This window comes from Etheostoma spectabile, chromosome 22, assembly GCF_008692095.1.
Source record: "Etheostoma spectabile isolate EspeVRDwgs_2016 chromosome 22, UIUC_Espe_1.0, whole genome shotgun sequence".
NCBI lineage: Eukaryota > Metazoa > Chordata > Actinopteri > Perciformes > Percidae > Etheostoma > Etheostoma spectabile.
Genome location: NC_045754.1, coordinates 3,159,889 through 3,172,568, shown reverse-complemented (window position 1 = coordinate 3,172,568; position 12,680 = coordinate 3,159,889). Strand labels below are relative to the sequence as shown.

Sequence of the window (12,680 nt, the reverse complement as noted above, 5' to 3'; positions counted from 1 at the left end):
CAAATATACAAACAACAGAGCAACGTGTTGAAATCAAGAGGAATTCTCCGTTAAGGTCAAAGGGTGATTGAGTGTTTGCTGTACTGGCGCCAGAAAAGTTTTGCAGTTAGTGATCAATCAGCAGAATGCCGTTTGTGCTTTTAAATCCTGTCTAAAACTCATTTTATGCTCATTTTCAGGTTCATAATTGTATTTAGAGATTATACCAGAATAGGGTTACATAGTTTATTAAAAAAAAAAAAGAAGAAGGAGGAAACACCATATTTTTGTTGTGCTGCACAAATTCTGTTCTGGTACCAAACGATACCTTTTTTCAATACTTTCCCTCTTTATTTACAAAAGCATTATTTCAGTTGTAACAATAATTCCAAACCTATACATACTATGAAAATTTTGTTATATATTTTGAACATTTTACACGTAAAACTAAATAAACTGAAATAAGACACAGGGCTCTAATCTCCCAGTCGATTTATTGGTCAATAAGTTCTGGCTCGACTAAAATTCTGATTGGTCGATTTTTTGCTGTGTTAATTTCATCAGGTGGAAGCATAGACAGTTATGGTCTATGGGTGGAAAGCACTAATCCCTAATGGGGGTGTTGTCAGAGCACCCCGGTTTCACAGGTAAAAGTCTGTCTTCAGAACACCCCCCTTGTTTTTTTTTTGGATTAGCCCAACCCACTGGAGACAGATTGAAGAAAGAAGTAGAAAGCCTTGGTTTAGTGGTTTGCTAAATATTTACTTAATTGTGAGTGTTTAATTTACAGTCAGTCCTCCTCTACCATGCTGAAGACATCGGCAGTGTGGCAGCATTTAAAAAAAATAGATAACGGAAAAAAGTCAAATGCAAAGTTTGCATGCAACAGTTTGCATATCGCAGCTCGACTACAAACATGGCATATCGCCTAAAAACGGTAAGATAACTTGTCTGCGTTAGGTTGTCCTGTTTTGATTAGGCTATATTAACATATCAGAATTGGCATATTTCATAGTCTAATAATCGTTTTATAACTACCGGCGCACCCACCCGCAACGACGCGTTCCCCAGACACACCCAGACCCCGCTGGATGTTATGCCTCTATCATCCAAACGCAAAAATAATATCACAGAAGGAATTGTCTTATTATTGCTCAGGATATGAGGCACATTGCTGTTGTGGAGGGCTGAGGTTTTAAGAACTTGTTAATATACAGCGGCAGCACGCCACACCATCATGCATGGACTAACCGCAAAATGTGAGGGACTCAAAGATACAACACAGCGAGGCACTGAGCTGGACCACAGATATGTTTAAATATGCAGGATATATTAAAGTAGATGTGCCTTTTGTGTTTAAGAGTAAAAGCTTTAAATTAATAGTCTAGTCGTGTCTCAGCCGCTCCGTGCGAGGACGTGCACAGCGCGCTGATGCAGCGCTGTCAGAGCCGACAGACAAGTGGCATTTCAGTGCAAAATAGTTAGGTCAAAAACGATTTAATGTACTGCAAATAGCCTACAAGGACAAGTACTGCGGGACAGTACAGTTAATTAATCTAACGGCTTTTTTCCGCCCCCCCCCAGTCGATTTTTGAGATTGGTCCATGAGTTTTCGGTTTTATTTTCATCATGACCATCATAAAAACCCAAGAATACACCGCAAACCCAGACGGAGTACCAAAGGAAAATGAAAATTGAGCGGAAGTACGTAGGAGGACGGGGAGTTTTATGTGAAACCACAAGTAAGCACTGTGACTACTCTTCTGAAGTGATTTTGGAGAAGGTTGACTGACATAAAACCATTGTATTCATATAATACTATCAGCCCAGGCTAAAGTGAATGATAGTAATAATGCATGCATGTTGCTTCCTCTAAATTTCAGGTTGTGCTCTTTTAGGGGCCTGCTTTGGTTGTTTGATACATTTATCAACATTGATTGTGATTGGTGTTTGGTTGTGCATGCAAAGCCTCCATGTCACGCACTAGAAACAAACTGTATCCAATAGGACTGTAACGATGTGCGTTATTAAACCGAAATCGCGACACTCAGAGCCACAAACTTGTGCCGTAGTGTGAGAAAGCAGAATCGCAACACACACCTGTAAGCCTCCTCGAATTACGTGTCATGTGACTACCTTTCCAACCATGTGACGCCTGCCTTCAAAAGTTAAGCTTGCTGAAGAACGTGAGGAATAGATGGCAACTAACCCAGAGACTGCGGACCCTCCCAACACATTTAGGTCAGCAGTATGGCAACATTTTGGCTACCCAGGATGGCAATCGTGTAGTTGACAAGACGAATTGACAGGACATCGCTGGAGCACAGAAAACAACCAAACAGCAGCAGGCTACACTGCCTAGCTTATTCCAAGCAAAGTTTCCAACCAATTCAGATCAAGGACAAAATAATATTAATGCAATTGGAATTTCTATGGCACTAGATATGCGCCCCTTTTCAGTTGTTGAAAACAAGAGGTTCAAGTATTTTTGTAGTGTGCTCAAGCCCCGTTATGCATTACCAAGCCGGGCGCATTTCTCTCAAAGTGTACCAAATCTTCTGGAGAAAACAAAGGCTAAGTTGGAGGAAGGTTTCAGTACTGCTGAATTCATTGCAATCACCACCAATGGATGGACATCCCGTGCCACAGACAGCTATATGACCATAACTGCACACTATAGCACGGTTAAATGGCAAATAGCAAACCCCGCCCTCCAAACACACGGTGAACGAGAGCCATACAAGCAACCATTTATCGGGAATATTTAAAGAGGCTGTGATAGAATGAAAGATCAGCAGCTCAAATGTCCCAGTTCCCGTGACAACAGACAATGCCAGAACTATTGCCAATGCTGTCAAAGCAGCTGGATTTTCACCGCATATATGATACTTTGCTCCCACTCTTAATCTGGCTGCGCAGAGAGGGATGGGCGTTCACCAGATTTTCTGACTCCACGACAGAGTGAGGAAAGTGGTCACGCAAAAGAGAGGTGATGCCACAGCTGCCCTTACATAAGCTGGTCCAGGACGTGGCTACTAGGTGGAACTCGAGCTGCGACATGCTTGAGTGCTACATTGAGTCTGTGTCATTGAGTCAGTCTGTTTCCTCAGCATTAACAGACATGAATGTCAAGAAGAACATTAAAGACATCGTCACTCTGTAGAATGATGATGTGAAACTAGCTGAGGACGTGGTTAAGGTTCTTAAACTTTTGAAAACTGTGTAGACCCTAATGAGCACTGAGCAGATGCAAACTATTTCAATGGTTGTGCCATAGAAACACAAAATCCTGGCCTCCATGAAGCACAGTGGCTCAAGCTCAACAGTAGTGAAAGACATCGAAGCTGCTGATGCACATGACTTTAAGGACAGATACCCTGATACGGATAGGGCACTAATTCAGTTTCTTCATGTGAGCACTGCACTTGACCCCCGATTCAAATATCTCTTTCCTTGATGAGACCACCCATGACACAATCTTCAAGACTCAGAGAATTCTGGAAGATTGTTCACAGACTGTTCAGTTATTTGATTGTTTTAATATTAATATAATTTAAGTGCTGTGTAAATCAGTTAGGTCTATTTAATTAAAGTCAATATTTCAGATAATAAATCCTTAACTTTATTAAACTAGCTTAAGTTGTTTATTTGTCCTGGATTTTATATTCTTCATTGTATCTAACATTATGCTGCAATTGTGTTATGGATTTTGTCTGTTAGGCCCAGACTTCCAGGGAGGAGAAAGAGGAGCCTCCAGCAAGAGCACTTAATCAGTGTAAAGTATGTTAGATCAGACACAGACTGCTGTAGTAGATTAGTGTTACGTTTCCAGCATCGCGGCTCCGAACCGTAATGTTAGTTGACATGGACCCCTTGTTTCTTTAGCTTATTTCTTTATATTAGCTTTAGCCTGGCTGGTACAAGCTTTCTGTGGTGAAAAATGGCCGGGAGATGTTGCGATTACGTTGCATTAATCAGGTAATTTTTTTTACGTCTTTGCAGCAAACATAAAACACTGACTACTGTAGCTTCACTACCCATGGAAAAGCATGTGCATCACTGTGTCAGCAGCAGCTACCGCTTACGGTACAGAGAACCTCAACTCCCATAACCCAGTCGGACTAACGTTATGTCATATGACCACCTGTCTTAAAGGGGAAGGGTCGGCCGGTAACAATGATGTACAAACGGTGAAAGTTTAGGCTTCTTTTCTATCGAGCAGCAAAAACGTTTCAGCGTCGACAACCTCCTGCGATATGACTATCGCGCATGCGCACATCACGATGTAGACGATGAAACAAAACATCGTGCAGCCCTAATTGAATGAAATATAACCAACAAGTTCAAGGCAATACCAGCCTGAAAGCAGATCTTACCTCCTTGCAGAAAACTCGAGGCACCATGATCCGCAAAATCCGGAAGACTCGGAGGAAGAAAACCTTGTCCACTGCTGCGCGGTCTTTTTTGCCATCTTTCTGAATAAAGAAACATAACAAAAAGGTGGACTGTGATACATCTACAATTAACCATTTATATAAAAATGTTTGGAGAGTTCACAGAAGTTGTTTTATAGACAAAACAAGCTTGGCATACCTCACTGTTCAGTACTAGATCTGAGCCTTCTTTTCTACTGCAAAGAAAGATCAATAATTAAACCAGACAGAGAAAATACAGGCAGAGGGCAGGTTCTCTGCAGTTAGACACCAGCACACACTTCTAGTGGGTCATAAGTGATGTTTGAGGAGCACAAAAATGACATTTAAAATGAATAATTAACAATTGTTCATTTGTTATATCTATGTTAAAGTCAAGTTTGTGTAACAGGTAACTTTCCCAGTGCCTGAATGCTTTCCCTTGCCCAGCATCATTGCAATTCATTTGTTTTAATTATGCTATGTTGTGGACATGGTACATGCTTTTGTGCCAGTAGCTCAACAAATAGTATTTAGCGTTAAATAACAGGTATCAGGGTTATCTTGAATTCCCATTTCAAACGTATTTTTATAGCATAGCATTTACAAACATTTGTATTTATTAAGTTCAATAGCATTTGCAAGTGGCTTATAAGCATTCCCAACAATTGAGTGCTATTTTCTACGTTAAAATGAAAATGTACCGATAAGAAACAGACACTTCAACTAGCTATTTTCAAAATGGAGTTTGGTGTGTCTTAATCTTTCTATTTTTTTTTTTTTTTAAATCACTTTTTAGAACAATGTCAGGGACAAGAATACCTATGAAACCCATCGCCAGCTCAACACTGAGACAAAGCTCAACACAACGACATGGTACTTTAGCTATTACGTTTTTACCAAATTGGTTTAAAAAGTTACAACACTCGGTCATTCATGGAGCAGTCCGTTAGCGTTCGGGATTTCTGTAGAACAAAGACAATCCTTGTTTGGCCGTTTTGCTGGCATATGAGTCGGATCAGTGAGCAAAGAGACCAAACTAGCTATGCCTGCCCACAAGGAAAAAAATGGAAATGAATTCGTTCAGGTCGCCTCCACCTGTCAGAAACAGGTCAGACTAGGGAAGCTAGCAGGTGCTAACTACCGTTAGCATCCTGACAGGCAGCCGAGACAAACTACCGCTTTCTGCGTTTCAAAGCCAACCTTAAAATTCCACAATGCCGCCCACTTACCCGTCCCGTTTGAGCGTGCGTCTTCTGTGTTTCAGCAGGTATAAGACCAGCAAAACACCGCCTGCTATTGAGGAGTTTTTCGCTGTCACATATTTACTGAAAGCCGCCATGTTTCTGACACAACGACCCGTCCCGTTGGTGGGTTGCTTTACCCGAGTTTGCTACAGTTCAACCAATGGCATTCTGGGAGTCTCACGCCATTTCTTCTTCTCCGTTTTTCTTCAAAGCATATCAAATCTGCCCCTAGTGGACCGGATGGAGATGTTCTCCAGTTTGACACCCCAAACATTACATTAAATGTCAAGGAGTTGTGTTTTTAACTAACATCCAGTTAGAAGCGTGTTTTGGTGGGATTAATTAGGTAAGATCAAATAGACTTTATTAATTCCACACTGGGGAAATTCCTGTGCTACAGCAGCTCAAAATAAAAAAAAATGGACACCATAAGAATTACACAAATACGCAATAAATAGACATAGGAGAAATATATACAGAAACCATTGTGGGAAATTGAAAATACAATTAGACAAACATAGTTATAATACAAACACATTCAAATGATAAACACCCTTATATACAGTATAAGACAGTATATCTGCTGTACACAGATGTAGAGATGAGTAAGGTGCAGATGAATAGAAATTACATATTGCACAGTTGGAAGTGACACAGAGTAATAAATAAATAAATATGCAATAGTGCAGAATAGTGTCCAGTGATGGCTCACATGGCAGAAACAGCTAGCAGTGCTACATTATGATGTTGCATCATCACCATGGGGCAGCTGTGGATCAGTGGTAGAGAGGTCACCTGCCAATCGGAAGGTTGGTGGTTCAATGTCGAAGTGTCCTTGGGCAAGACACTGAACCATTGAGTTAATCTGGATGCTGCGCCATTGGAGTGTAAATGTGTGTGACAGTTTATCTGATGAGCAGGTGGCACCTTGTATGGCGTGTGTGTGAATGGTGAATGGTTCCTGGACTATGTACCAAAAGCGCTTTGAGTAGTCGTTAAGCTATATGAGAACAGTCATTTACATTAAAGAGCCTGACTGCTGCTGGAATGGAGGACCTGCTGAGGAGCTACTCAGGGACCTCACAGTCTTGTGTATGATTTGAGAGGTGTGGCCCATGATTGATGCTGACACCCGCCCCCACCGACCCCTATCACCCTGGATGACTCATATCATATCTGCATATCAGATCGTGGAGTCATCCACAGTCAACACTGATATGATGGATGACTCCACAGTCAACACTGTGGGCTTTGAACGGGTTCAGGCTTTTAAAAAACTGTCAATTAAAATACACTTGTCGGGCCTAACTTTTAAGGCCCGATTACTGCTCTAGCGTACTCACGGCAGACAGAAACAGATTGGACAAGCTGATCAAGAAGGCTGGCTCGATGGTTGCGGGCTGTACTACAAACGGTCCAGCAGGTGGCAGAGGTCAGAACATTTAACAAACTGGGGACAATAATGACCAACCATACACACCCATTCTACAACCTGAAGGTGATTAACAGAAGCACCTTCAGTCAGAGACTGATTGCACCAATTTGCAAGTCTGAGAGATACAGGAAGTCCTTCTTACCAGCAACTGCAAGGTTTTATAATGTACAGACATAACTATGCACTACCGGTAGAAGTATTTATGTATTGTATTTAAGCTTATTAGACATGGAAGATATTTGAGGAAAGGTGTGTGTTTTGTATGGAAGCTGCTGTTGCACTTGTGACGATCCCTCCCAGTCCGCCTGCCTGTCATGTTCTGCTTCTTTTCTGCAGGTACCGGGAGGGGGGGGACAGGTTGAGCTGGGAGGATCGTCTGTACCTGGCCATCTGGGCGTGGCTTACAGAAGGAATAAAAGACTGCCCTCCTGGGAGTCTCACTCTCTCTCTCTTTCTCCACACATGGCAAACACAACAGATGTCTTCTACACTCTATACATCCCACTGTTACATTCATGTTGAGTTAAGTATCAAAATAAAATAGGTCAACCTATTTGTGTGTGACCTCCCTTTTTTTGCCGGCCTTGAGCCAGACGCCCCCCCCCCCCCCCCCCCCACCCTCCCCATTCCCGTACTTTACATTTGCCCATTCCATATACTGTATATTCTTTGCAAATTTTGCACTCAACCTTTTCAACCTTTTCCTAATGCAACAGTTACATTGCATGTATAGTATTTTTATTTTTCTGTATGTGTTTCATATTAATGTTAAATTATGTACAGTATGTTTGTTTATGTATGCACCATTCACCAAGGTAAATTCCAGATATGTGTATATATTGTGGCAATAAAACTTTTTCTGACTAGACAAAAACAATAATAAAGTAGATTGAAGTGGTCACGCCAGGTTATGTTCTTAATTTCTGTGAATATTTCCTACACGATTTGCACGACGGTTAAGCTAAGCTAAAGTGATACAGTCACATGAAGAGTTCATAAGATGAAAACAGAATACATAGAAATATGATGTAAAACCCTCTGAATAATAACATTAGAAATAAAGTTTTAATACACACATTTTGAACACACTACAGGTGAATGGGTAAAACTGAACCTTCCCAGTTAAGACAAATATTCTTGTATTACAACATTTGGTGAATGTTGTCTTTTCATTAGTCTGAAAGAAGACATGTTATGGGAGATGAATAATCCCAAACGATAAAATACACCAATGAAGAACTTTGCTTCAGCCTTGGCATCTAGGACCGGCATCCTTTTTTTTTTTTGTTGTTGAGATTAGTGATGGTCAGAGCCAGGTGACTCGGATGCAGAGACATTGTCTGTGTTTGTCATTACTAAAGCGTGATTTCTGCTTCTGCGTAAAATCTACGCCGTGGCTAAATACGTAGGTATGAGGAGACACAAATCTACGCCTGACCCTAAGCCGTAGCCTGACGGGCAGCTCTCAAATATTGTAACGTTGCGCTCGGCCTTGGCTTGGTAGCGTTGCATTCCCCCCCGACTCATGTTCTGGTTCTCCTTCTCCACAAACAACATGAAATCAAGGAGAGGGTTAACTTGTCCTGCTACAGATTTCCCACTGTGGTCAGAAATAACAGGGGAGACACTTTGTTCCTCCAACTATTCCTTTAGAGTTGGTACTTGCTATTAAACCAATCACCCTCACTCTCTCTAAGAGATTGACACACAAACGCACAAGTATAAACTTCAGGCCACTTACGTAGGATATGGCAAAAGCTCTGTGTGGAGCCTGCTCAGAACCATAGATCACAGCTTTAGTGTGTAACTTTTTGATATTAATATTAATTACATTGAAGCCATTGCCAAATGAGTTGCTACAAATCTAATTAAGGCTATCGGCTCCACACAACTCTCTGAGTATTTCTCAGTATAACTATGTTCAGGAGATTGTGGCGTCTGGTGACTTTCCTGCACACAAACTAGACTGAAGATAATGACTTCTTTTGAAGAGTCCGTCATGTTTTTTAATCCAAAGGAAAACCAAAAAAACAGGAACACAAAAAAAGGAGCACAGAGACGGGGAATAGCAAGTGCAAGGAAGCGTCCAAAGCTGACTGGAACAGACAAACCAAACACACAAAACAATCTGACGAGACAACTAAAGTAAAACTAAAGACAAAACAGCACAGAAAACCAGACTTTCAAAATAAAACAGGAAAACAGAACATACAGGCACTCACAAGGGAAACACTAGACAGAAACTACAACACAAGACAGTGGAGGAAACTGGGACACAAGCACAAGGAGACAAGACACAACCAAAATACCAAATAAGGAGGAACTAAATACCCAAACCATAACACCGTGTCCTCCTTGGTTACTGGCAACTGTGTAGAGGAGGGGAGGGGGGGCGTGCACGATCACGTAAGGCTGTATCACATGGACGCACCAACAGTGTTGTTGTCATTAGTTTGGAATTCCTCATGGGGCAGAGACTACCCACTATAGCTTTTTTACCCACTGCTGATGAGTGCCTTCATTTACATGTTTAACATGTACGGACATTTCTGTTAATCCAAAAACAGAACATTCTGTAGATTTACCGTATATCCTTTGTACCGCTAACAGACATTTCTGTTAATCCAAAAATTCTAAATACGAAAAAAGCACCTATGAAAAATCATTTAAAAAAATTCCCTTCAAATTCACACAGTATGTTAACCCATATTTCTATGGGCTTTTCTAAGAGTATAGATTATTCCAATCTGAGGGAGCTGTAAACATAAAGGCTGTTCATGGGAAGGAAGTTTTAGTAACCAAAAAATCCATTTACTTTTTGTTATGTATCAATGGTTTGGCAGACGAGGTCCACCATAGAGTGTTGAGAGCTGTCTCATGTTCCCAGGCTATGTCAGGGCTGTCTCTCTCTCTCTCTCTCCAGCCTAAATAGAGCAGGACAGCACAGAGGCCAGCTGACTGAGCACAGGCCCGCTGCTGCTGCTGCTCACTGCCATGGAGAGACTGGAGCGAGCTCTGTTCCGTCTGGAACAAGGTAGGACTACTTCGTACTTGAAGCGAAGCATGTGCTGCACACACTACACCACAATAGCACAGCCCTATTTTCAGCTAGAAATACAAAGCAACTGTACTAAAACTAAATATTACAACACACTCACCATGTCTTACATGTTTAACCTTTCTAACTGTGGTCCTGCAACTAGGTCACTACTTTCCAGTCTGGTCTTAGTATATTTAACCCTTATTGCAACCGCTGAACTGCAACCTGACTTGCACCATAGCAAGTCATGGTTAACAGTGTATTCTGGTAGTTCTCATTTATCCTGCTGTCTTCAGGCTTTGAGTTGCAGTTCCGGCTTGGCCCTACCCTCCAGGGTAGGGAAGTCCAGGTCTACACCAACTACCCTACAAATGGCCACAAGTTTGATTGCCTGAAATTCCGTCCTTTGGACTGGGTCTACCACACGCAGAGGATGACTGTGATAAAACTGCGACGACTAATGTGTGGATTCCTACAGTATACTTTCCGTCGGTAAGTTGGCTTTGTCACCACACAACAGTAGTATATGTTTATTATACTGTTTGGTACTATGTTATTACTGTCACTTCCCTTGATTACGTATTTACTTAACGGTCCGTGACATGGTGCTTTGATGCTTTTATAGCCTTGTGGTCCCCTACAATTATTATATAGCTTTTTTATATACCTTGTGGTACCCTAATACTGTATCTGTCCTTTCCTTATATAGACTTGTGGTCCCTAATACTGTATGAAGTCTCTTTTATATAGACTGTGCCTAATATTGATCTGAAGTCTTTTATATAGACCTTAGTGGTCCCCTAATATGGATCTGAAGTCTCTTTTATTAGACCTTAGTGGTCCCCTAATATTGTATCTGAAGTCTCTTTTATATAGACATTAGTGTCCCCTAATACTGTATCTGAAGTCTCTTTATAGACATTAGTGGTCCCCTAACACCATATCTGAAGTCTCTTTCCCAAAATTCAGCCTTGGAGCAGAATTCCAGCCACTACAGCCGGTCCCACAATGAGCTTTCCTTAGTATGTGCCATTTCTGAGTCTGTAGCTTAGGAGGAGAAGAGGGGGGGCAAGGCAGAGGCTGGGGGTGTGGCCTTGACCAACTGCCACTTTGCTCGTTTGAAAGCCATGATGTCTCTCTCTCATGGGTGGGCCAAATTCTCTGGGCGAGCAAAGCAGAGAAAGGAGAGGTGACCTTGACCTCATAAGGGGCACAATTCCAGATCGGCCCATCTGAGCTTTCATTTTCTCAAAGGCAGAGCAGGATAACTAGGGTTCGGTTTACACCTATCAAAATTTCTAGCCACTGGGGGACAAATTGATGTTAAAAAAACTCACAAAGTGAAGTTTTAATGCCAAGGGACCTTTAAAGTGGCTATATGTAACTGTTGTTTCTAGTTTTTACCACACCTGCTGTCGTAAAGGTCTTTTCTTTACGGTGCTATGTTGCCTACTCTATGTTACCGAGTTAGCGTCATGGAGAGGTCATAAAGTTGCGATGAATAATTTGCTCAGACAGGAGATCATTCATTTACAATAAGAGTAAAAGTTACAGATGCATCGTTTCAAGTGTTGCCTACGGTAACTTAGCTAAACCGGGTGTCACTGGCACTGTGTCACGAGCCAAAGCATTTATAGATTGTTGTAGCAACCAACATAATTATAACTTAGATTAATATATATAATACCCAAGGACGGGTTAGGGGACAAGGGCAAAGAAAGTAGTTGGCACACACAAATTAAAATAAATAAAAAGCTGTGCTAAATGAAAGAGGGACGTAATTTACTACTGACGTACAACCACATTGTGCATTGTAAAGTCATTTTATGAATGAAAGAGACATTGTACATACCTGAGCGCCAATTTGGGATGGGTTTTGAATAAGTTACAACCCTCCTAAGAGTCTTGTGAGTCTCGTTTACACATGCTGCCTGTCTTTCCCTTTTAGCTTTTATTTGTTCTTCGTTTAGTTTCCTTCTTTTCTGTGATGGTCCTGCCCCAGTATCAGCCATAACTACAACAAATAACATCTAAAATAACATCAAAATATAATTAGGTCTAGCCTAGAAATCTCCTGCTACCTTTAACTTGGCTGCTGTGCTAACACAGGCTTTTGCGACAAAGAAATCTGTGACTCGTCAGAATGTGTTACCGTTGTGCCGTCTACCTGCCGTAAATCCTTCTGTGACTTTACATCTGTAAAATGAACACGGCATCAACAAAACTACATTAAAATGGCATTCTCTCCACTGTTAGTCTCATTTGCTGTTACAAGTCATTTATGATCATTAGCTGAAAGATGACAGCGCTTCAGAAACACTAAAAGGTTACATATAGTCACTTTAAGTTATTAACCAATATGCAGTTTGTTATATCTGGGTGTGCCACCATGTGCATGTGCTACTGATCATGATCACATCTTGGCAGCAAACTAAAACTCTGCTTATTATTGACAGGACAGAAACACATATTTTGACTTACCAGAGAAAATTGCGTTTGAAGTCTGCTTACTAAAAAAGTCCTTGCTGCTGGGTTCAACACACATCTACAGCACGCTGGGAAGTTCA

The 12,680-nt window shown here is 41.3% G+C and overlaps 2 protein-coding genes across 6 annotated transcripts in view; one reads left to right on the top strand and one right to left on the bottom strand.

Moving 5' to 3' along the window:
- abcd3a (ATP-binding cassette, sub-family D (ALD), member 3a) overlaps positions 1 to 5,850 on the bottom strand; it is a 28,276-nt gene extending 22,426 nt beyond the window's left edge. For 2 of the 3 annotated variants that reach the window (XM_032503394.1, XM_032503392.1), the window contains exons 1-3: positions 5,624 to 5,850; positions 4,573 to 4,609; positions 4,356 to 4,454 (exon numbers count right to left, since the gene is read on the bottom strand). In XM_032503394.1, coding sequence (XP_032359285.1) covers positions 4,356 to 4,454; positions 4,573 to 4,609; positions 5,624 to 5,733 — 246 coding nt within the window. In that variant the 5' untranslated portion in view covers positions 5,734 to 5,850. The remainder of the gene's footprint in view (positions 1 to 4,355; positions 4,455 to 4,572; positions 4,610 to 5,623) is intronic. The other variant, XM_032503395.1, reaches the window with a different exon arrangement.
- A 4,161-nt stretch (positions 5,851 to 10,011) lies between these two features.
- The window catches only part of LOC116671907 (glycogen debranching enzyme), a 51,618-nt gene continuing 48,949 nt past the window's right edge, over positions 10,012 to 12,680 (top strand). For 2 of the 3 annotated variants that reach the window (XM_032503390.1, XM_032503389.1), the window contains exons 1-2: positions 10,012 to 10,107; positions 10,410 to 10,597. Coding sequence is in view for 1 of the 3 variants with exons in the window: in XM_032503391.1 (XP_032359282.1) it covers positions 10,068 to 10,107; positions 10,410 to 10,605 (236 nt within the window). In the remaining 2 variants the exon portion in view is untranslated. Of the gene's footprint in view, positions 10,108 to 10,409; positions 10,606 to 12,680 lie in introns of all 3 variants that reach the window. The other variant, XM_032503391.1, reaches the window with a different exon arrangement.